The sequence below is a fragment of the Lepidochelys kempii genome, chromosome 3 (assembly GCF_965140265.1).
Source record: "Lepidochelys kempii isolate rLepKem1 chromosome 3, rLepKem1.hap2, whole genome shotgun sequence".
In the NCBI taxonomy this organism is placed as follows: domain Eukaryota; kingdom Metazoa; phylum Chordata; order Testudines; family Cheloniidae; genus Lepidochelys; species Lepidochelys kempii.
The window spans coordinates 134,761,389-134,787,163 of NC_133258.1; the positions used below are offsets into that span (position 1 = coordinate 134,761,389).

The 25,775-nt window shown below is 40.8% G+C and overlaps 1 protein-coding gene across 1 annotated transcript in view; it reads right to left on the reverse strand.

Moving 5' to 3' along the window:
* NID1 (nidogen 1) overlaps nucleotides 1-25,775 on the reverse strand; it is an 88,019-nt gene that overhangs the window by 24,459 nt on the left and 37,785 nt on the right. The window contains exons 11-14 of the mRNA XM_073338168.1: nucleotides 22,991-23,134; nucleotides 21,997-22,119; nucleotides 3,255-3,482; nucleotides 2,129-2,301 (exon numbers count right to left, since the gene is read on the reverse strand). Of these exons, the coding sequence (XP_073194269.1) occupies nucleotides 2,129-2,301; nucleotides 3,255-3,482; nucleotides 21,997-22,119; nucleotides 22,991-23,134 (668 nt within the window). The remainder of the gene's footprint in view (nucleotides 1-2,128; nucleotides 2,302-3,254; nucleotides 3,483-21,996; nucleotides 22,120-22,990; nucleotides 23,135-25,775) is intronic.

A 25,775-nucleotide genomic window follows, 5' to 3' on the forward strand; every position in this document is an offset into this window, starting at 1 on the left:
TTTAAGACTCTTTAAGACTTGCAAAAGAAAGCAGAACCTAAAGAGCACACATTTAGATTTAAAAAATCCTTATTATAGCAATTGGATGGGACTTTTAGTCTGACACTCCTCATTTTGTATGGATTCCTGAGTCTGTCTCTTGTGATGCCTTCGTAAGATAAGATTCTGGCAGAATGGAAGAGTACAGAGAGTCCAGCAACCCCTTAACAAGGCATTTCAAAAACATCCATTAAAACGAGATTTATTTATGCATGGTGTTCTTGACCATGCGTTCAGGCAATAGGTCGCAGGGTGATCAGAGTGTTTGAGTGTTGCAACATGCTGTTTCTGCTTGACATTTACACAAATCTCTCTATAATTTAGCAACTGGGATAAAAAAAAAACAGCTATTGTCAGTATAAAGGAAAGAGGTCGGAAAAGTTTAATGATTAAACTAAGAGTTAATCTTATCTATGAAAGTTTTCACTGGAGTTTCTCTTTTAAATTATTTTATTCAGACCAGACAGAAGGAGCCACCAGGAATTTTCAGTTCTGCTTATACATCAACCTGACTGCCCAAGTTTGTACTGGGGCTGATATACAACATCAATTTATTATTGTATAGAATCTTCATACAATAGACAATGGACCCAATTCTACTCTTACATCAGGGCAATCCTACTGACATTACTCACTGAGTTGCACCAGTGTAACTGAGATCAGTATTTGGCCTACAAAGAATACCCAAGAAATACAAAAGTACAACAGTTACAACACCTGGTTCTGGTAGCCACTCTATAACGGGGGCTGGGACGAAAGGGGTAATGCCAAGTGTCAGGAAGAACAAATGAACATGCTGAAGTTGGGTAGCTCAAGGAATCAGATCATATCATTTAACAGAGTTAAGAGCAGTGGTGGGCAACCTGCGACCCATGGGCTGCATGCAGCCCGTCAGGGTAATAATTGACACGTCAGATGTCAGACTTGTCTGTCCCCTCTCCAGGTCTGGTCCCTGTGGGTGATAAATCCTTTCCCCACATTCTTTCCCACTGTTTGGAAAAAGCCTCTTCTTATCAAATGACTCCCTGATGCTTTTCAAATCCCATCCTCTTTTCCATGGCCTGTAACTCTTAACCAGTGGTGGGCAACCTGCGGCCCATAGGCTGCATGCAGCCCATCAGGGTAATATGCTGATGGGCCACCAGACACTTTGTTTACATTTGCACAGCCGCCCACAGCTCCCAGTGGCTGTGGTTCGCCGTTCCCAGCCAATGGGAGCTGCGGGAGTGGCGCAGGCCACAGTGACATGCTGGCCTCTGCTTCCTGCAGCTCCCATTGGCTGGGAACAGTGAATCGCGGGCATTGGGAGCTGCGGGCGGCCATGCAAATGTAAACAAACTGTCTGGTGGCCCAACAGCAGATTACCCTGACGGGCCGTGTGCAGCCTACGGGCCACAGGTTGCCCACCACTGGTTAAGAGTTACAGGCCATGGAAAAGAGGATGGGATTTGAAAAGCAACAGGGAGTCATTTGATAAGAAGAGGCTTTTTCCAAACAGTGGGAAAGAATGTGGGGAAAGGATTTACCACCCACAGGGACCAGACCCGGAGAAGGGACAAGCAAGTTTGACATCTGAAGTGATTAGGGAACTGACTGGAGAACAGGGTGAGATTCAGACAGATGACAGGAGGAGAAAAGACAGAAACTCAATGGAAGACCTTTAAGAATAATATGGAGTTTTATACTGGAGGCTGCAGTGGACAGGAAGCCAATGAAAGCCATGAGTCTGGGGGTGAGGTGTTCCCACACACAAGCTATAAGAGGTTTTTTTGGACATAAAAGGAACACAAGATTTATTCATGATGAAAAGCTAAAATGCTCTGTGAACCTTTCCTTTAGTGTAAATAACTCTTTCTGTAGCCACAGGATTCTTTATTACTGATATAAATAATTTCAATAAGAGTGAGAGGATACCAAATTTGTGTGGAGCACAGGTAAATTTGGGACTAAAATGAGTAAGTCCTTCAATGTAAGGGAGATTTGAGAGGGTTTCCTCTGTACACAAGGTCCATAATCTATCTCTTCAGTGACCAAGAGGACATTTTCTCCCTAAGCACCAGTGGCTATAGGAGGTACAATAGATACTCACTGGAACATGCAGTAAAGCTTTTGCATCAGTTTTCTTCATATTATTTTCCACCAGTGGGACGTGTTCAATCTTCCCACTTTGGGCAAAGAGTAAGTGTGTTCCTGGGGGCAGAGGAATTGAATCTGGTCGAACAGGGGGCCCAATAACAACAGGAGGAGCAGATGTGCTCAGACCTTGGTGACAGATGACGAAAAGCAGACGAAAAACTCAGTTCATGTAAATACAACAAAGCAAGCCATTATCTTCAGTGCATAATTACAGACATTTTAGAAAGAAATAGCACTATAAATGGATAGTAACAAGAAAGGTAGTACAACAGATATTATACAGCTTCTGAATTTTTCTTGCACACGGTGCTGCGACCGAGTGCGTTATAGCTAAGGCTGCGAGTGGGTCACGGAGATCATGGATTCTATGACTTTCTGTGACTTCTGCAGTGGCCGGTGCGCCTGGCTCAGGGGCAGCTCAGGCAGCTCCTGCGCCAGTCGTACTGGCAGCTGCTGGGGAAGTCTGGGGCAACCGCGCACCCACCAGCAGCAGAGTTTCGGTGTGGGAGGGGGCAGAGGCATGGGATGCGGGGAGGTGGGCTCTGGGTGGCACTCACCTGGGGGGCTCGCTGGAAGCGGTGACATCCCCTTCGCTCAGCTGCTAGGTGGAGGCATGGCCAGGCAGCTCTGCGCGCTGCCTCCACCCAGAGCGCTGGCTTTGTAGCTCCCATTGGCCAGGAACTGCAGCCAATGGGATCTGCAGGAGCAGTGCCTGCATGCTGTTGCCCTCCTCAATCCTCCCCACCAGCACCTGGGCTGCCCTCCCCGCACCAAGTTTTAGTCAGGGGTATTTTTAGTAAAAGTCACAGACAGGTGACTGGCTGTGAATTTTTGTTTAGTGCCTGTGAGCTGTCCATGACTTTTACTAAAAATACCCTAACTAAACCTTTACTAAAACATAGCCTTAATTATAGCCCCTCAAGGGGTTTAGCAATGGGCATGCTCCCACTGAGATAGCACAACTCTGCAATACTCCAGGGCAGCGCTGCACCTACACGGTATACCAGAATCCATTAAAAATAGATGCTGCAACAATTTAAGAGATACACACAGAAGAGACAAATCCTTGAGTAACTTACATGGGGGTCGGATTCCTGGTCCAGTTCTGGTGCCATCAATCTCATTACCATCCCTATTCACACACCAACAATACCCAGTGTTAGAATGGCATTGAATTGGTTGGTAATTCCCGTGCTCATCACACTGAGGAACAAAGTGACCAATAGGTCTGGGCATTTGTGAGTAGGAAGAGTCCCTGCTAGCCAAAGCTTGTTCTTGTTCATGCTGACATTTAGTCTTCTCCAGTTCTGCAAAAAAATAAAGCAATGGATATTTTATTTTATACATCTGACCAGCTACAGGATCCTCGTGCAGCAGACTATGATGAAAGTATTCCAGACTCCAGCCTTTAAAGAAAGTTTTTACTATTACAAGTCCTGATGTCATATCTGAAAAGATAATGTGTAGTTACTTCAATGATAACCTGCCCAAATGGAAGTGTGGCACATTTGTCTCAAAACATATTTCACAGTCAGCGTTAAAAGTGTAACTTCATATAGTTTGAGATTATGAGCAAATGCTAGATTTTAATACGTTATGTGTTCAGATAACAACATCCACTAACAAGAATCATTCTGCCTGTCCATTGTGACCTAGAATGGAACTTCACTCCTCCAGGAGGAGGCAGCATAATGTGTAATCAATTTGCAACACCACCTCACCCCAAGAATTGTGGCTAACTAGCTATGCCATACTGTAGATGTAATTTTGTTTTGCAGCTCTAAAGGCCTAGTCTCCCTTCAGATCCACAAGAGCAAGTCCATGATAAGCAGCAGAAATTACAAGTTCTCTGCAAAAAGATGCATACGATGAGGTGAGCTGTAGCTTGCGAAAGCTTATGCTCAAGTAAATTGGTTAGTCTCTAAAATGCCACAAGTCCTCCTTTTCTTTTTGCGAATACAGACTAACACGGCTGTTACTCTGAAAGTTCTCTGCAGAAGCCAAAAAGTGCAGTGCCTCCTTATGGCTTTATGTCACAAGCAGGGCGACATCCCTCTGGTATCTGCAAAGAGAAGTGTGGTCTGGTCCAAAAGGGGGGGGAACACAAACAAAGTCGGGGGGGGGGGGGAAATCATAGGACTAGATTCTACTGTCTTGTAAATGTGTTGAAAAGAAGGGCGTATCAGGCAGAACAGATACACCAGTCTAGAAACTGATGACATGCAGCAGCCCCACCACCTGTGGAGATCTGTTAATAAAGAGGTCACAAAGGAACCATTAGCATTCTATATGCTCAGGAGGGTTGGACACAGTCCTCTGAAGAACAGGTTTTCCTAAGACATCACAAAATCAGTTTATGAAAAATATACTGTAATCAGATACCTCATGCAACAGGGAATAGTAGCATGAGCGGAACACTAACTTTTCCTTTGACTTGCCTTTCAGCATAAACAAACTCAAAACGTACAGACAAATGACTTTTTATGTCTCCAGACACAACTGACTAGATTAGTTTTATCTTACTTTTGGGGGTCCCTGCAGCGTTTGGGAGGGAACAGATAGAGATCAGTTGTGACTGCACATCCCCTGCCTCCTTTCTCAGCCTGCAGAACCAGTTCTCCAACCAGCCAGCAACAACCACTCTGAACTGTTTGATGACAAGGTTTAACATCACCACTTTCATTTATTTGTTTGTGTTTTACACCACACAACAGCCTGGTAGGGAACAATGACTAGTATCAGCAGTACACCCCTGCGAAGCCACTCAGAGTAGAGCAGGCTCTGCAGATGACACCGCTTATTCATACGGTTTTACAGTCACACAGATACAAACCTTAGATTTTTTTAAAATTTATTTAAACCAGTTATGCAAGGACAGGCTTGGGACATGTCTCAGACACCTGGACACAATTAAAATCGGGAAATGCAAATGTCTTGAGAACAGTTCAGCGTCTCTAAACAAATGAAATATTTGGCCTCAGCTCTGACGTGGGTGGTGAAGTACATTGAGACAAGGGAGACCACACATTTTTAAGGAACACTACAGAGCTAATATTCTGTGTGTGTTTGAAATGATTATCTTCCCAGCAATGCACTCTAAAAAAGCAGGGAATGCAGTAAAGCAGGGAATGCAGTAATTGGCTTCTTTGCCCAAACCGTTTGCTTTTTTAAGAGGTCACGTTCTGTGTATAGCATTCTCCCGTGAAAGCTGAGGGTGTACAGCAGCGGGAGCCCAGCCACGTTTTTCTACTGTTCAAGGGTTTTAAAAGGAAACTATTATCCATCCAAATTATCTTTGTGAGAAGGCATCAGCCCCTCCCTCCTCCAAAAATGAATATGAATCCTAGAGGTTGGCCTTTGCTCCTCTCTGCCCCAAGAATTAATCATCAAATAGTGTAATAGCCTCAGTCACAACTGAATTTCTAACAAAACTAAACCAGCAGTTATTTTATTAACAACTTAAATTTCTAAATCTAAATCAAGAGAATGAATACATTTTTAAAAGGAGTTAGCTATTACGTATTATAGAAAAGAATGCATGCACTCCAATTGTAATCTGGTTGTTACATAAAACACGGTCTTACTACAGCTAAATAGAATGTCACAAGAATCTTGGAGTTCACATATGTATATGAACTTAGTTACATAGATACTTTCCACGCTGATTATAGGAATGTCAAAAACGAGATGGCAAAACCCACAGCAAAACAGTAAATTGCAAGTTACTCATGACTCATGACCAATTTAGGTCTCAATCCTGCAAATATTTATACATGTGCTCAACTTTACTTAAGCAAGCACACACATAACTGTTTGCAGGATTAGGGCCTTAGGCCAATATTGCAATCAGAGCCATGTGGGCAGACTCTGAAACTATACAGTCACAAAGCTCTGCTCATGTGGATCCAATTGAAGGACTGAGGCCTTAATTTTGACAGTTCCTTTCCAATAGCTAGTTAAGAATAATATAGATGTTAAGAATGAAAGTTTCCAAAACACATTCCCAGTGTTCTCCTGAACTGAAGCCATAGTCAACAGATAAGAGTTTACAAAAATATTTATAGGAAAAGAGAATCTCAAGCAAAATAATTTCACTATCACCGCATAGACAGGAAGCTATAGTAAAGATACCTCCTTTCATAACCATAGCAGTTCACCTTGCAGTTTTGTTAAGTCTCCCCAACACAAACACAAAAACACATGCTTTACTTGCTATTGCAATCCTACGGACCAATCTTGCAAACATTTATTTATGCAATTAGTCCCAATAAAGTCAGTGGGATTACTCACATAAGTAAGAGCTTGTTGGATCAGACATCTAGTTTCCAGACTCTGGAGCCCAGGGCTTTTTTAAACTTTGAAATTCTTAGCCTATATTTATAAAGATACAGAAGACAGCTAAACAACCAAATCCCACTGCTTTTCAATGAGAGTTGGGTGCTTAGCTGCCCTTTGTGCCTTTGAAAATCATCATCTTACTCATTTGTGCTAGATGCTTATATGTATGGATTTGTGGTAAGCTTTCAGTTCCATCCAACTGTCTATAGGTTACCTTGAGATCTATTCTTTCATTCTTGTAAACAGCCTACTTTAGATAAATATTTGTATTTAAAATCTGTGAACAGAAATAAGATCATCATCAGCATATCTGCATTCTATACTGAGCACACACATTTATTTTGGATAGTCTTTCAGCATTTTTTTTTGGATAGTCTTTCACCCTTATTCTCATGCTTCAACTCATAATGCTTATTTTAGCTCATATTACAACATACACATAAAAGTTCATCAGCACCATCACCACCAACAAAAAAATGAAATTCTATCAACTATAACCACTTAGGTTTCAGAGTAGCAGCCGTGTTAGTCTGTATTCGCAAAAAGAAAAGGACCACTAGTGGCACCTTAGAGACTAACCAATTTATTTGAGCATAAGCTTTTGTAAGCTACAGCTCACTTCATTGGATGCATGAAGTGGAAAATACAGTGGGGAGATTTATATACACACAGAACATGAAAAAATGGGTGTTATCATACACACTGTAAGGAGAGTGATCACTTAAGATGAAAAGTACTCCTTTTCTTTTTGCGAATACAGACTAACACGGCTGTTACTCTGAAACCTGTCATTATGGAAGGCACTGCATTTAGCCGTATGGAGTGGAAATCTATCAACTGCATGAAAAAACTTGTACAGATACAGACAGACATCATCTTCCTTTCCAAATGCAAACAGATGGACATCGTACCAAAAGGACTGAAGGTAAAAAATCCATTACAATCTACATAGCACACAGACTATGCTGACAGCTTGTGCCACACGCTCTCAAAGAAACTGCGGAATCACCTGATCAACATCCTCTACAGCAAACAGGGAAAGATTAAGAATGAGCTCTCAAAACTGGATACTCTCATAAAAAACCAACCTTCCACACAAACTTCCTCGTGGCTGGATTTTACTAAAACTAGACAAGCCATTTACAACGCACACTTTGCTTCTCTACAAAAGAAAAAGGACACTAAACTTTCTAAACTACTACATGCTACTAGGGGCCACAGCAATGGTTCCCTCAACCCACCTAGCAATATTGTTAACCTATCCAACTATACTCTCAGCCCAGCAGAAGCAGCTGTTCTATCTCGGGGCCTCTCCTTCTGCCCCTCCACCCCCACGAACATGATACAGTTCTGTGGTGACCTAGAATCCTATTTTCGACATCTCCGACTCAAGGAATATTTCCAAAATACCTCTGAACAGCATACTAATCCACAGAGGTCTCCCTACCAACACTACAGAAAGAGGGATTCTAGGTGGACTCCTCCTGAAGGTCGAAACAGCAGACTGGACTTCTACATAGAGTGCTTCCGCCGACGTGCACGGGCTGAAATTGTGGAAAAGCAGCATCACTTGCCCCATAACCTCAGCCATGCGGAACGCAATGCCATCCACAGCCTCAGAAACAACTCTGACATCATAATCAAAAAGGCTGACAAAGGAGGTGCTGTCGTCATCATGAATAGGTCGGAATATGAACAAGAGGCTGCTCGGCAGCTCTCCAACACCAGTTTCTACAAGCCATTACCCTATGATCCCACTGAGAGTTACCAAAAGCAACTACAGCATTTGCTCAAGAAACTTCCTGAAAAAGCACAAGATCAAATCCGCACAGACACACCCCTGGAACTCCGACCTGGGATATTCTATCTACTACCCAAGATCCATAAACCTGGAAATCCTGGGCGCCCCATCATCTCAGGCATTGGCACCCTGACAGCAGGATTGTCTGGCTATGTAGACTCCCTCCTCAGGCCCTACGCTACCAGCACTCCCAGCTAGCTTCGAGACACCACTGACTTCCTGAGGAAACTTCAATCCATCGGTGATCTTCCTGATAACACCCTCCTGGCCACTATGGATGTAGAAGCCCTCTACACCAACATTCCACACAAAGATGGACTACAAGCCGTCAAGAACACTATCCCCGATAATGTCACGGCTAACCTGGTGGCTGAACTTTGTGACTTTGTCCTTACCCATAACTATTTCACATTTGGGGACAATGTATACCTTCAGATCAGCGGCACTGCTATGGGTACCCGCATGGCCCCACAGTATGCCAACATTTTTATGGCTGATTTAAAAAACGCTTCCTCAGCTCTCGTCCCCTAAAGCCCCTACTCTACTTGCACTATATTGATGACATCTTCATCATCTGGACCCATGGAAAAGAAGCCCTTGAGGAATTCCACCATGATTTCAACAATTTCCATCCCACCATCAACCTCAGCCTGGTCCAGTCCACACAAGAGATCCACTTCCTGGACACTACAGTGCTAATAAACAATGGTCACATAAACACCACCCTATACCGGAAACCTACTGACCGCTATTCCTACCTGCATGCCTCCAGCTTTCACCCTGACCACACCACACGATCCATCGTCTACAGCCAAGCTCTGCGATACAACCGCATTTGCTCCAACCCCTCAGACAGAGACAAACACCTACAAGATCTCTGTCAAGCTTTCTTACAACTACAATACCCACCTGCGGAAGTAAAGAAACAGATTGATAGAGCCAGAAGAGTTCCCAGAAGTTACCTACTACAGGACAGGCCTAACAAAGAAAATAACAGAACGCCACTAGCTGTCACCTTCAGCCCCCAACTAAAACCCCTCCAACGCATTATTAAGGATCTACAACCTATCCTAAAGGATGACCCAGCACTCTCACAAATCTTGGGAGACAGGCCAGTCCTTGCCTACAGACAGCCCCGCAACCTGAAGCAAATACTCACCAACAACCACATACCACACAACAGAACCACTAACCCAGGAACTTATCCTTGCAACAAAGCCCGTTGCCAACTGTGCCCACATATCTATTCAGGGGACACCATCACAGGGCCTAATAACATCAGCCACACTGTCAGAGGCTCGTTCACCTGCACATCCACCAATGTGATCTATGCCATCATGTGCCAGCAATGCCCCTCTGCCATGTACATTGGTCAAACTGGACAGTCTCTACGTAAAAGAATAAATGGACACAAATCAGATGTCAAGAATTATAACATTCATAAACCAGTCGGAGAACACTTCAATCTCTCTGGTCACGCAATCACAGACATGAAGGTCGCTATCTTAAAACAAAAAAACTTCAAATCCAGACTCCAGCGAGAAACTGCTGAATTGGAATTCATTTGCAAATTGGATACTATTAATTTAGGCTTAAATAGAGACTGGGAGTGGCTAAGTCATTATGCAAGGTAGCCTGTGTCCTCTTGTTTTTTCCTACCCCCCCCCCCCAAGATGTTCTGGTTTAACTTGGATTTAAACTTGGAGAGTGGTCAGTTTGGATGAGCTATTACCAGCAGGAGAGTGAGTTTGTGTGTGTATGGGGGTGGGGGGGATGTGAGAAAACCTGGATTTGTGCAGGAAATAGCCCAACTTGATTGTCATGCACATTGTGTAAAGAGTTGTCACTTTGGATGGGCTATCACCAGCAGGAGAGTGAATTTGTGTGGGGGGGTGGAGGGTGAGAAAACCTGGATTTGTGCTGGAAATGGCCCACCTGATGATCACTTTAGATAAGCTATTACCAGCAGGACAGTGGGGTGGGAGGAGGTATTGTTTCATATTCTCTGTGTATATATGAAGTCTGCTGCAGTTTCCACGGTATGCATCCGATGAAGTGAGCTGTAGCTCACGAAAGCTTATGCTCAAATAAATTGGTTAGTCTCTAAGGTGCCACAAGTACTCCTTTTCTTTTTGCGAATACAGACTAACACGGCTGTTACTCTGAAACCTGTCACTTAAGATGAGCTATTACCAGCAGGAGAGCCGGGGGGGGGGGGGGGGGAGGGAACAAGACAAAAGGTTAACACCCATTTTTTCATGTTCTGTGTGTATATAAATCTCCTCACTGTATTTTCCACTGAATGCAGCCAATGAAGTGAGCTGTAGCTCACGAAAGCTTATGCTCAAATAAATTGGTTAGTCTCTAAGGTGCCACTAGTACTCCTTTTCTTATGACCACTCAGTCACTTTGTTTTTACACTGCATTTCTTTCCCCTCTTTTGTTAGTTTGAATTGTAAGTAGGGCTGTCTATTAATCGCAATTAACTCACATGATTAACTCAAAAAAATTAATTGCAATTAAAAAATTAATCATGACTAATTGCAGTTTTAATTGCACTGTTAAACAACAGAATTCCAATTGAAATTTATTAAATATTTTTGGATTTTTTCTACGTTTTCAAATATATTGATTTCAATTACAATACAGTATAAAAGTAGACTTTATATTGTTAATTTATATTGTTTATTTTTTATTACACTTTATATTGTTATTTTTTATTACAACTATTTGCACTGTAAAAATGGCAAACAAAAGAAACAGTATTTTTCAGTTCACCTCATACAAGTACCATAGTGCAATCTCTTTATTGTGAAAGTGCAACTTACAAATGTAATTTTTTTGTTCCATAACTGCACTCAAAAACAAAACAATGTAAAACTTCAGAGTCTGCAAGTCAACTCAGTCCTACTTCTTGTTCAGCCAATTGCTAAGACAAACAGGTTTGTTTACATGTATGGGCGATAATGCTGCCTGCTTCTTATTTACAATGTCACCTGAAAGTTAGAACAGGCATTTGCATGGCACTTTTGTAGCCGGCATTGCAAGGTATTTACGTGCCAGATATGCTAAACACTCGTATTCCCCTTCATGCTTTGACCACCATTCCAGAGGACATGCTTCCATGCTGATGATGCTCATTAAAAAAATAATGCATTAATTAAATTTGTGACTGAACTCCTTGGGGGAGAATTGTATGTCTCCTACTCTGTTTTATTTGCATTCTGCCATATATTTCATGTTATAGCAGTCTTGGATGATGACAGAGCCCGTGTTGTTCATTTTAAGAACCTTTCACTGCAGATTTGATAAAAAGCATAGAAGACTTCTAAAGATAGCTACAGCACTCAACCTGAGGTTAAGAATCTGAAGTGCCTTTCAAAATCTGAGAGGTGTAAGGCATGCTTTGAGAAGTTTTAAAAGAGCAACACTCCAGTGCGGAAACTACAGAACTCGAACCATCAAAAAAGAAAATCAACCTTCTGCTAGTGGCATCTGACTCAGATGATGAGAATTAAAATGCATTGGTCCACACTGCTTTGGATGGTTATCGAGCAGAATCCGTCATTAGCATGGATGCATGTCCTCTGGAATGGTGGTTGGAACATGAAGGGACATATGAATCTTTAATGCATCTGGCACATAAATATCTTGCAACGCCGGCTATAACAGTGCCATGTGAATACCTCACTTTCAGGTGATATAGGAAGGAAGCAGGAAGCATTTCTCCTGAAAATGTAAACAAACTTGTTTGTCTGAGCGATTGGCTGAACAAGAAGTAGGACTGAGTAGACTTGTAGGCTCTAAAGTTTTACATTGTTTTGTTTCTGAATGCAGGGTTTTTTTGTACATAATTCTACATTTGTAAGTTCAACTTTCATGATTAAGAGATTGCACTACAGTACTTGTAATGGGGGAATTGAAAAATACTATTACTTATGTTTTTTACAGCGCCAATATTGGTAATAAAATAAATATAAAGTGAGCACTGTACACTTTGTATTCTGTGTTGTAATTGTAGTCAATATATTTGAAAATGTAGAAAATATCCAAAACTATTTAAATAAATGGTATTCTATTATTGTTTAACAGTATGATTAATCGTGCAATTAATTTTTTTAATCGTGTGACAGTCCTAACTGTAAGCTCTTTGGGGCCTGGACCTGGTCTCCTTTCATATATGTAAGTAGAGGGGCATGCCACTGGCACTACATAAGATGTAACATTTAAAATTTTCACCATTATTCTAAAGAATTACACTATTGGTTATTAAACATCTACACAGTGTCATACATTTACCCATTGCTTTAGACACAAGGCTTCATTTTGCAAGCCCTACCACATGTTAATCCTTATGTGAGGAGTCTCATTACCTGCAAAGAAGCTTTTTACTAGTAAGAGCTTGCAGGATCAGGCTCATACAATAGATAAGACACAGTTCCACATTGTGACACAGAGGCCCATTTGTGCAGCAACACATCAGAACTGACATACTCACTACACCTCACACAGTGGTGTCATATTTAGGGCCCTACCAAATTCACAGCCATGAAAAAAGCATCACGGACCATGAAATCTGGTCTCCCACCGGTGAAATCTGTTTTTGTGTGTGCTTTTACCATATATTATACAGATTTCATGGGGGAGATCAAGGTTTCTCAAATTGGGGGTCCTGACCCAAAAGCGAGTTGCAGGGGGGTTGCAAGGTTATTTTAGGGGGGGTCGTGCTATTGCCACTCTTACTTTTGTGCTGCCTTCAGAGCTGCCATCCTTACTTCTGCACTGCTGATGGCGGTGGCTCTGCCTTCAGAGCTGCCCCCCCGGCTAACAACCACCGCTCTCCAACTGCCCAGCTCTGAAGTCAGCACCCCTGCCAGGAGCAGTGCAGAAGTAAGGGTAGCAGTCCTGCAACCCCCCCTACAGGAACCTTGCGATCCCCCACTGCTCCTTTTTGGGTCAGGGCCCCTACAATTACAACACCATGAAATTTCATATTTAAATAGCTGAAATCATTAAATTTACAATTTTTAAAATCCTCTGACCGTGAACTTAACCAAAATGGACCGGGATTTTGGTAGGGCCCTAGTCATGATATATACACAAGAGGTGTCAAGTAATATATCATTGGAAAACTAGTAACTCGCTGATCACTAATATTCTTCCATGATGTATGTATTGGGTATATACCAAGAGTTATGGATATGTGCTAGAATTATGTTCTTAAAGCAATTCATAAACCCACCCACTCTGCCCTAGATAATGGAATGTGTATTTGCTTGGCTGATCAACCTGGTCTGGCAGAGACACTGAAGGCACATTTACTTATAAAATACATAAAGCTATCAAGCTAACAAGTTGGGGAGAAGATATCATGGTGTCTACATTCCAGCAGGAGAAAAAAAAGCTTTATCTGGGCTACAGAGTCAGGCAGTCTGAACCTCAAATGATAAGCAAATAAATCAACTGATTGTATGTATAACACATTCCTGTATTATAAAAGTGTATCAAGTAAGTTCTTTTATAAAAGCCTGTGACCTAAACTCTTGGGTGTAGCAAGTTCCAGAATAGCATGCTACCTGATTTGGGACCTGTCTCCCGATGTGCTCCACTTACGTTTCATTCCATCTTTGTTTCTAACAGTCTCTATAAGGTTGAAAGTATGGACACTGTAGGATTGTAAATATGAACACAGGAAACCATTTTACTATACTATACTATATTTATACTACACAAAAGAATAAATGGACACAAATCAGACATCAAGAATTATAACATTCAAAAACCAGTCAGGGAACACTTCCACCTCCCTGGACACTCAACAATTGACTGAACAGTGGCAATTCTTAAAAACTTCAAAAACAGACTCCAATGAGAAACTGCAGAACTGGAATTAATTTGCAAACTGGACACCATCAAATTAGGCCTGAATAAAGACTGGGAGTGAATGAGTCACTACAAGAACTAAAAACTAATTTCCCCCTACTGTTACTCACACCTTCTTGTCAACTGTTTGAAATGAGCCACCCTGATTACCACTACAAAAGTGATTTTTCGTCCTGTTGATAATAGCCCACGTCAATTGAATTTTCTCGACTTCCGACTTGGTAAGGCAACTCCCATCTTTTCATGTACTGTTATATATATTTTCCTACTGCATTTTCCACTCCATACATCTGATAAAGTGGGTTTTAGCCCACAAAACCATCTGCCCAAATACATTTGTTAGTCTCTAAGGTGCCACTAGTACTCCTCGTTGTTTTTGGTTTTGGATTTTACTATACTTATTCTTATACTTATGTCTACAGTGACCAGCTGTCCTGATTTTATAGGGACAGTCCCTATATTTGGGGCTTTGTCTTATATAGGCGCCTATTACCCCCCACCGAGTCCTGATTTTTCACATTTGCTGTCTGATAACCCTACTTATGTCACTGATTTTTCTAGAATTTCAATTATATTTGTATATGTTAACTAAAGTTCAAAAAAAATTTATTTCACTAATTTCCATCTCCGTAATTAACTCTAAGTAGCTGCCTAAATAAAGAATGTGTTATATATGACAAATGCATGTCGCACTCCAATAAGTAATTTTATAATTGTAATAATCAATACGAATTCAGGGTTAAAAAGATTTTTAATAATCTGTTTACAATGGAACTAACAAAGTTAATGGGAATTGCAATGATGAAACTACCAAAACAAATGGATGGGGATTGTTGGGAATTCAATACGTGACCTTTAGCACACAATGGTTAGAACTCCACATGCCATTTGAGTTCATATGTGGACGCAGAAGTTGAAAGACAAGGAAAAGCTAAACAAAGTCAAAACTTTTCGTCATGGAAACATTCATTATGGATGGAACATGTCCAAATGTGGATTTAGATTTATTTTATAAATCTAAGGGTAAAAAGGAGATAATAGATATAAAAAAAATGAAGTGTACCCAGTATATAGATGAAAAGTGGAGTTGTTTTTTTGTCAAATATACACAGATAGGTCCAAAAAAGAAAAAAAAAACACAGATCAGGAAAAGTAGGGACAGCACATTGTACACCAAAATTAGGAATTAGTACATCTAAAAGAATATCTGATTTTGTAGCTGTTGTGATGGCCAAACTAGCCAATAATGCTAGTGTGTTACACTGATCTGGGATGGACGTTCAGCAGCAGGGATCATGTTTTTGGGTTCAATATCAGGCCTTGTGGCACTAATAAAAGGGATTTCCACATGTAGAAGTGATTTAATCCATGAAGTTATATTTCTAACAACAGAGTTAGGATAGATAGGAATACATATAGCATTAGCCTGGATGCCAACACATATGAAGATAACAGGAAACAAAATGGCAGACAAAGTTGCTAAAAGCACTGTAAGAAATGGAAGGATTGACTGAGAAATACCCCTGAGTAAACAGGAATTGGCCTCACTGAACGCTCACAAATGCATAGTTGGAAACCAGCCTGCCTTACCTGTGGGTCAGTATAGTTAAAATAGATATTAAAGTTATAAGAATGTGTGTAGTGTTTAAAATTTATGGAATGCTTGTAGGGCGCTGCATATAATACTTACAATATGTCCCATGCTATAAAGATAATACTTAAGTGTTTGCGCTATAACTGTAAAATATTTGTTCTGAAACTCTAACTCACCAAACAGGAAAAAACCACCATCTAATGCAAAATGCTAGATTCCTACAGAAGGCGTTACCTCCTGCCAATCAGGAAGGACTGCTGAATCCAAATGGGCCATTGTGGAACAAAGACTTTGTCGATTGCTCCCCCCCATCCACCCACGAAGAGTTCTCCCATCAGCTTTGGCTTTAGGGAAATGGGGATAAAAATCTCTCACCAGAAGGAACTACGAAGAGTCTCTGTATGCTGTCTAGACTGTGATGGGCAGAGATATCTAAACAGAAGCAAGCGATCCCCAAGCAGCTTGGCTTGGGTTAGCACCAAAAGACATAAAAGCTTGCTTATTATAGACGCTACTATAACATTTTGAACTTAAGACTGTATCTTTGCGCATGTATGCTTACCTGCTTTAACCTCGTAAAGAACTCATTTCTTCTCCCTCGTTAATAACCCTTTAGTTAGTTTTTTATAGGCATGGCTAGAAGCATTGTCTTTTGTTTGAGATCTAAAGCGCAAAATGACCTGGGGTGAGTGACTGGTCCTTTGGGAGTAGGAGTAACCTGAATATTGCTGTGATTTTTGGTGTAAAGCGACCATTTATCACAGAGGCACGCTTGCCAGGGGTGACAAGATAGATTGGGGCGCCAAATGGGACTGTGTGTGACTCCAGGTTAAGGCTGTCAGAGTGCTTTAGGAGTTCACATTTGTTAATTGGTTGGTAAAATCTAATTATAGAACACAAACAATTTGGAATTTGTGCCCGGTTCCTGGACAGTCTACCCTAAAGTTGGCACTCATGCTTGTGAGCCCCCCGCAGACAGCATGACACCTCATACAGAATGATTTAAAGAGAGAAGTGGCAAAAAATTTGGATCAATGAAAGAAGAGGAAGATGATTTTTTGAATTGTGCTTTTGAGTAGAGGATAATGAAATACAGAGCCCGGATAGGAAAAATGAAGTGATTTTGTGTAGAGTACTAACTGGCCACTGTGGTTTAAACAAAATTTTTTTTTGAATAAACAAACACAAAGATGGACTATGTATGTGAAGTAAGGTAGAAGAAACAGTTGATCACCTTTTATGGGTATATAAGGGTTTTGATAAAGAAAGGGAAAAGTTTGAGGAATTTCAATGGCTTAAGCTAACAAAAGTTATAATATTTTTAGTAAAAATATCAGGGAAAAGGGTAGTATTAGAAAGGCTTTGTTACAATGTACATTACCTGAAAGATACAGGGCAGAATGGGAGAACATAAACCATGAGGTATTTAGGAGCTCCTCGTGGCTATAACTATCCAATCAAGTTTGCTTCACCATGGAAAACAACCAGAAAAAGAATGAAGTGGGGAGGCTCTGGAGATTGCAGAACGTGAACAGCTCTTTCAGGGAAGACCCTGAGACCAAGGGAGCTGTGATCTTAAGAGAAGCCCAGGGAAGAGGAGGCTGTGAGGAAACCTGGATGGGGTTTGGGCTAGAGGCCATGTCAGGAGGTTGAGATCCAGCTAGGAAGAACAGTGAGAACAGACTGGGATGGAAGATGAGCTCCAGCTGTAAGAGAAACACCTAGACACTAGAGTTGAGTATGGACTGTTGTGTGATGATGGACTTTATTTTGGGACCCTGAGGACTGTTAGGACCTATTTCTGTTATTAAACTGACCCCAGGCAGGGGTGGTGTTAATACAGAAATGAATTGTTTTAGATATAAAACCCAAGCAGCAAGTGCTGTTATTCATGTGAAATCCTGGGCATAGTTCTTAAGGAGCCTGTAAGAGGGGGCTAAAAGGGGTAGGTACCTGTAAAGAGAACCCAGTCCAGGAAGGGGAGCTCGGTAAATGGCCACCCTGTTACAGGGTCTGTGTACTGGAGCACAGTGACTCTGCAAAGGACTGAAAAATCACAGTAGACAAGTAACTGCACATGAGCTCCCAATGTGATGCTGCAGCTAGAAGGGTAAATAGGATCCTTTTATGTATAACTAGGGGAATGTCATGGAGTGTGGAGGTAATATTACCTTCGTACATGACACTAGTGAGACGGTACTGGAATACTCTGACCCATTTTAGTGTCCACACTTCAAAAGGGATTTTGAAAAATTGGAAAAAGGCTCAGAAAAGAGCTACAAAAATAACTTAAGGTTTGAAAAACATCTCTTACAGAGAGATACCTAAGATGTTCAATCTATTTAGTTTATCCAAGAGAAGCTTAAGAGGTGATTTGACCGTAGTCTACCAGAACCTACATGGAGAAAGAGATTTCTGTTGTTAGATGTCTCTTTAATCAAGCAAAAATAGCATAATGAGATCCAACGTTAGGGAGCTGAAGCTAGACAAATTCAGACTAGAACTAAAGCATGTATTCTTAACAGTGAGACTACTTAACCAGTGGAACATCTTACCTAGGGACGTGGTGGAGTCTCCATCACTTGAAGTCTTGTAAATCAAGACAGAATGTCTGTCGAAGAGATATGCTATAGATCAAACAGCAGTTATGGTCTTGATGCAAATACTACTGGGTGATGCAGAAATTATTGGGTGAGGTGGCTGGTGTTATGAAGAAAGTCAGACCACATGGTCTTAGTGATGTCTTCTGGCCTTGAAGTCTATGAATGTGTAAGGATATCCTTCCTACAGCAACAGCGGTTTAATTTTTGTTCCATCACACTTTCAGCATCCCTGTCATTTTCAATTTATTTCAAGTTGTATGGGACATCTTCCTCCCCTTCGCCACCCACCAAAACTGATTATGCACTGGTTTTGTAATCATGCCAAATTCAGATATTCAGTGTTATAAGCCATTAAAATATTTTCAACTTCTGATCTACCAACTCAATCACATTTTCATTCACAAATGGAAGCTACAGCAAATGTTTTCATACTGTGCCCAGAGTCATTATGTAATCTCATAGTTACTTTAAGTTTCTTGTTTGGACAGTTCATTCTGGGTACCACAAGAGACTACACTGGGATTTTCAATTGCTAGTCCTGAACAGTCTCAAAGAGCAGGTTAAAAATGTCAACATTAAAAACTCACCCTTATTTATCAGTTTACTTTTGCTTTTGTCATCCTGCATTTGTAGTGATATACTACAAACAGTAAATAGACTTATGTTGTCAATTCATTTCTCATATGAAAGATTATACACACTAACAGTACTTGTGTGAGTTGTATTTAGTGGCCATAGGTCCCAACCTAAGAATCTTTTTTTCCCCTTCTGTTTAGTAAACATAGCCTCTGAGGTTTGCAGGGGTTGGAGGGCTCAGACATCCGTTTCTTTTTGAACTGAAAAAATGAAGCGTGAGGAAATAATGAAGTTCAGACATTCTTAGTAGCTGCTGGAATGTCAATGCTCACATCAACTCTTTCATTAACAAGGTGGCTAAGTTTGGAATGAATGTGAAATTTCCAACAGCTACTTCTGAGAGATGATTTACCATTTACTGGTTAAAAAAAAAGAAAAAGAAAATGCATAAAATAGATTGTTACTCATTGTATGGAACCCAGTGTTTAAGATTAATTTTATATCAATGAGAATAAAGGCTGCATAAAGCATCATTTTGTCTATTAGACTCAGCAGATGCTTATTTCTGACTCTACCATTCTTAAAACTGAAATCTTGATGCTTATTAGTAAAGTTCAGCTCTAAGTCCAAACTCTGTGGCTTGGGCCCATCTGGGCTTGTCAGTCTAATTGTTTCAAGAGGCCCATTTCCGCAGTACCTAGACTCACTTTTTTGTGATAAAAAAAAAAAATCATAAGCAGCCAGTTGTATAAGCTGCTGAAAAGACTATAGGTAGCAAGGACCGAGCAATTAGTTGAATGAAAATCTCCAAGCTGATAGCTACCTGGAGAGGTATTAGTGAATTAGTTTAGGTCAATGAGATCTCACCTTGGTATGGAAGAAGTAGGAGGGGAAAAGCCTGGATAGATTGTAAATTTGAATACAGTAGATCCTCACTAAAATACTCTGACTGGGAGATCCAGTGTGGAGTACCACATATTAAAAGTCAGCCAATAAAGTGAACAAAGCACAGTTAAAAAAATAAATTAGAAAATGTACTTGAACTACTTTTGACAAGTATATTTTGGTTTTAATTACTGATAAAACTTCATAACTATTAAACATATCAAAGTATATTTGTAAAACTAATGAAGTTTTAGCAATATAGATTCATGGATTCATAGATACTAAGGTCAGAAGGGACCATTATGATCATTTAGTCTGACCTCCTGCACAACGCAGGCCACAGAATTTCACCCACCCACTCCTGCGAAAAACTTCTCACCTATGTTTGAGCTATTGGATTCCTCAAATCGTGGTTTAAAGACTTCAAGGAGCAGAGAATCCTCCAGCAAGTGACCTGTGCCCCATGCTACAGAGGAAGGAGAAAAACCTCCAGGACCTCTTCCAATCTGCCCTGGAGGAAAATTCCTTCCCGACCCCAAATATGGTGATCAGCTAAACGCTGAGCATATGGGCAAGAGGCCTCTCTAAAGCATCTGCTATTACTCCTCTGTTGAAGAGTGGAGTAACCACAAGGTTTTTTGTGAGAATTACCAGTGTTGCAGCTTAGTGAAGTGCGAAGTAATAGAGTTCTACTGTATTCCAATCAGACTTAATTCACTAGCAAAGGATAAGCTCCTTACCTACCAAGCAGTTTTTGCAATCAAACTTTATGCACTGAACTAATTTGATGCTGGTGGTTTAGATATGTCCCTAATTCACAGCAGAAATCATAAGGAAAAAAACCCCAGACACACAGAAAGTTTAATGAACCCTAGTAGATTCTTAGCCCTAAAAACACTGGATACTAAAAACCCTACCAGCTATTATATTACCACTAACACTGTTTTAGGATAGATCCATATACAGCAAGATATTTTACCTTGAAAGTGGAAGGTCAAGTAAGGTACAGGACTCAGAAAAATCATGGTGACCAGCCAAACAAATAGGGTATTAAACTCAGCAGATTTAAGGTGCAGCTGGAGCACTAGGCCCTTGGGCCCAGACTTTTAAAAGCATCTAGGCAAATTCCATAAAGAAATACAGTAGAAGTCATCCTACATAGTTGTAAAAATATTATGAAGCTACTACTATACTCTAAAAGTCACTTTGTATTAACCATAGTAGATTTAAACTGAAAGGTTTAGTAGACATTTGTTTTATGCAGTAAATACTAAACCATTAGTTCTGCTGTAACAAAGGGGATGCAACAGATGTCAAAGCAATATTTCTACATCTCTGATTTATGGAAAAATTTAGAATCTTAAAAATTCAGTTTGGTTTCAAATTACCTAAAAGTTCCTTCTCTGGCAAAAACTCACTTCTCATTTTCAGGTTAGTTTGAGAAATATTTAATGAGGTGAGAAACACTATATAACTTTCCATCAATATACATAGGTATTCATGCATGAAAACTAAGTTAAAAGAATAATGAAACATTGTCTTAAAAGGCGACAAAAGCTAGAGCTTCAGAATTAATGCTGCAAATCTGGCTTCAATCTTCTCCAGTGAGTCTAGTTAGTACAGAAAAGTCTACAAATATTGGATGATTTGACACACCACATGTGCTGTTAAGGAAGAGTTAGATAAATATGATGTGAATATAATGAATAAATATGTGAATGCAATGGCATGCTGAATTTGAACCCCATTGCTAGGATTGTATGAGCAAATAGCCAGTTCAATGCCTAATTAGCCTTGTGTATACACAATTGTGGTATCCACCCACTACATACAGCCCGAGTTATTTGACCTTTAGAAAATCAGGCCCTAAATACATTTGGGAGTCTCAGAATGCTTGGACACTAGCCACTGATCACTGAAATATTACGTTAAAACGATAAGGCTACTAATATTTTTTTTGCACAAGACAGATTGATAGCTATATTTGCCAAGTTGGTGACACTTAAAGGGGGGAAATGGTAATAAAGATGAAGACCCTAGAAACAGGAGAGTTTGTTCTAGCGATGAAATAGGTTAAACGTTTGTCCTCTAATTCCCGAGCTTTATTTCTGATCCCAAATTGAAGAACTGTAAAACTTTACCTCCTAACACACACTGGAAACCATCCCCACGATAACCTGCCTTACACTGGCAACTGAAGGACCCAGGAGTGTTGTAGCAGAAAGCATCTGGATGACAGCGGTTCTGTTGACATTCATCTACATCTGTAAAACAGAATATCAGGCAAGATAATTTCTCATGATATACAATAGTTTACAGATCACAGTTAAGTTGTTTGGTTTGGATTTTTTTAAGGTGCCAAAGTGGCTTAGGAACAGAAGTCTCATTTTTAACAGTGGCTAACACCTAGGAGCCTACATTCCACTGATTTTCAATGGAACTTCAGCTCCTATGCCACTTTGTTGCTTTTGAAAGTTTTACCCATATCTAGGTTAGGATTTGATTTCTAGAGGTAAAGCATGCAAAATTTATACAGAAAATTCTAAAAAAAGCATTGTTGACAGTTTACTAACACAGCTACCTACCCACATTATTAAAAATATTCTGGATTTCTGAAGCAATAGATTTATAGATTGGTGGACCCTATAAAATGGTTAGGATTTGGCTGGCAAAGGTTCCAGTGCATACAGTTATGGGAAGCCACCACTGCACTATAGTCCAAGCAATGCGAAAAAAAGCATGTTACTATTACAAATTCAGTGTGCCAGGCACGGTGGGACACATCCTCAACCGATATAAACGGACATTGCTCTACATTGATTTACACCAACTGAGGATCTGACCTGTTTTGTTTAGGTGACCATAAACTAACAACTGTTTAAGATTATTGCAACTTTCCCTTCAGAGACAGGCTACTTATCAACCACATCTGTAATGAGTCCTGGGTTACAAATGAGGGGGGAAATATAAGGGTTGGATTTTATGTCTGTCAGGAGACTTATCAACCAAGACACTTTCTATTTGAAAATTGGAAATAAGTGATTTAAAAATCAAACCAAGGCAGGTATCAACTGGCTCACTAGCATATATAATAATCAGCAAAACGGTACTAAATAAATAAATGGCATTACGCACCCACACAGGAGCGTCCATCTCCAGAGAAGCCATCTAGACATGTGCAGATGTAAGAAGAGCCACCAACATACACACATTGGGCACGCTGAGGAATATCACAATTGTGTGTGCCCATCACACAATGGTTTATAACATGTTCGACAGCTGTAAGTTTAGATAAACACAAAATTAAAAATGAGATTTTACACGTTTAAATTTCCCTCTACTTAATCTGCAGCTAGAGATACATTTCAGAGAAAGAAAAGCAATTTTTCAAAGGTATAAATTACAAAGGAACCTTTGTTTTATTTATCTGTTTGTACTTACTTACACTATGTACCTTGCAGGACAAGGCCATTTTACAAATGAAGGGCTTCATCTGACTCAGCACCTTGCAGGTTTGGGCCAAAAATGTACTGTACTATGCAACAGAGAAGTCACCACAACACAAATACTAGCATCCAAAAGATTTTTCCTTTTTATAATTAATCAAAGAGTGGATGACAAAATGTCAGGAAAATAACCTTGTACAGGCCTATCAACATGTTGGCTGAACTATCCGTCGAACGCACTGGGAATAATTCAGTATCCCACTAAACTAACCCGGGATTGTTGTCACTTGGCAACAGATGGGACCTGTGACTCAGTAGGAGCCAAATACATTTGTAGATTAATGAGGAGAAGTTTTGGCTAATTGCAGCAGCTATCACACAATCTACTTACAGCTGTGTCTGCTATCACATTTCCTACAGTAACAACAGCTATTCCATGCCCAACACTACTTCTATCACTCTCCACAACTCCCCGTTTCCCACTTGTTGTGTCTAAGAGAAAGGGAAGAGGCAAAAAAGAATTAAAATAAATTTTGAAATCCCCTTGTCCCCAGAAATATTTGAATCTGGAACTCCTGCAGCCACAGCAGCTTTCTAACAGCTGGTGCATGAGTGCTCACCAAGAGCTAGCCCTTCATGGGCTCTTTTCTAGGAGGGACAGGGTGACTGGAGAGCAAGGTCTGGATTGCTTCTCTCTCAGCAGTACAGACATATAGATTACAATGCTATCAGTAAAAGCTGCTGCCACAGCAAGATCTATGATGAGAGTCACTTTTCTTCTTTTCCACATGAAAAGCCCTGGTAGAAAAGCACTGACACAGTTGGGATCATTTAGATTAGTTTCTCTGTGAACGTAAGGTTTAAACGTAGAGCCACAACCACCACCGGTTTTACACTCTGGACTGTTTATCCCCAAACCCTCCCGACCCTGCAGCCAACAATCGGAGCACAGCACCCATTTACAACCCTTTTCTCCCCCGCTGATGGAACCAACAGCTGCTGATCAACAGCCCTATGCCCAACCCCATATTACCGGCTGCATCGTCAATGGGACAACGTATTACGCAGCAACGAATCAAAATATTCAGTAAAAACGGAGACAACTCCAGTCGCCTTGACATGTACATAGGTCACAAGATTTTGGGAGTTTCATGCCACTTGCACTTAACACAAGCACTAGGAAAGAGCTAAAGGTGAGTAGGAGCACTGCCTTGAGAGAGCAAGAAGCACAAAAGAAGGCAACAGACACCCACTCAGGTGCTTAGATTTGCAGAGTGCTGACTCCCCATCCCTGGGGAAGGGGAAGGGAAGAAGAGAGCCACTGGATTTGTTTTCATCAGCGAAGTACTCTCCATTCTCCTTCCAGCCCTGTACACTGCAGAGTTTATCTTTGCAATGCCTCCGCCAGAAAGAAAGGGCCAAACTGGGGGTCAACGGGATTAGATCAGGGACGAATTTGGCCAGAGCTGGTCACCGGAAGTGCTACAAAGATAAACTTTATAGGTACATCCACATTACACACTCCTTACAGCGATGTGTAGCGTACACACCTAGGTAGCCCTCTTTGCACGGGCACAGACAGCAGCACAGGCAGCGAGGCACTGCTTCAAAGACACACCTGAAGCCTGCGTGTACGTCCCCAGGCATATATCCCTACATGGCCCTCGACAGCCCAAGCAGTGCCTACCCTGCCTACCCTGCTACTTTTAGCAGAGTCGTGTCCCCCTGCCGCCCAGCTGCAGGGTGGCACATTTGCCCTTTAAAATCATTCAATATTCACAAGACTGTCCAAAAAGAGTGTCATGCATTTTTAGACAAGTTGCATCTATATGATATTAAACAGGATGAAAATTCCACATGGGAAATTAATCTGTGCATAAAGAAATTCACTTTAAAAATGCATTCTGTACAAGCACCTTCAGACTTAGTCAGCTACTATAAAAGTTGAACTTCTGTACATGGAAAAGCCTGAGAGCGAGTAAGGAAAAAAAAAAACGTAGTGAGCCTGTACTTGCCCAGAGTAGGAAACACCTGACTATATATTCTTAAATTCAGGTTTCCACCAAGCAGATGTTGAAACAACAAATATGTAAGAAAGGAAATATTTAATAAAAAGTTACTTGGCAGAGCCAATAAAGTTACTTATTTAAAGCTTTCACAGGCCACCTGACATTACACAGCTAACAATAAAATTTCCTCAAAACCCTAGAGGCTTACATTTCTTTTTAAGCAGGGATTTAGCATGGTTTTTCCCCTCCAGTGCTCTGCGGTTACAATTCCTTTTTAGCAAGTTCCAACAGGAACTTCAAGACTCCCAACCTACACCCAGCACTGGTCCACAACAGCATTAGTAGGGACTAGTTCTAAACAGCACACTACATTCTCCAAATGATAAATCTGAGAGTTACATAGATTGACACCAAGGTGAAGATAGACCCTTATCTGGACTAAAATATAAGAGAGCAAAAAGAGCT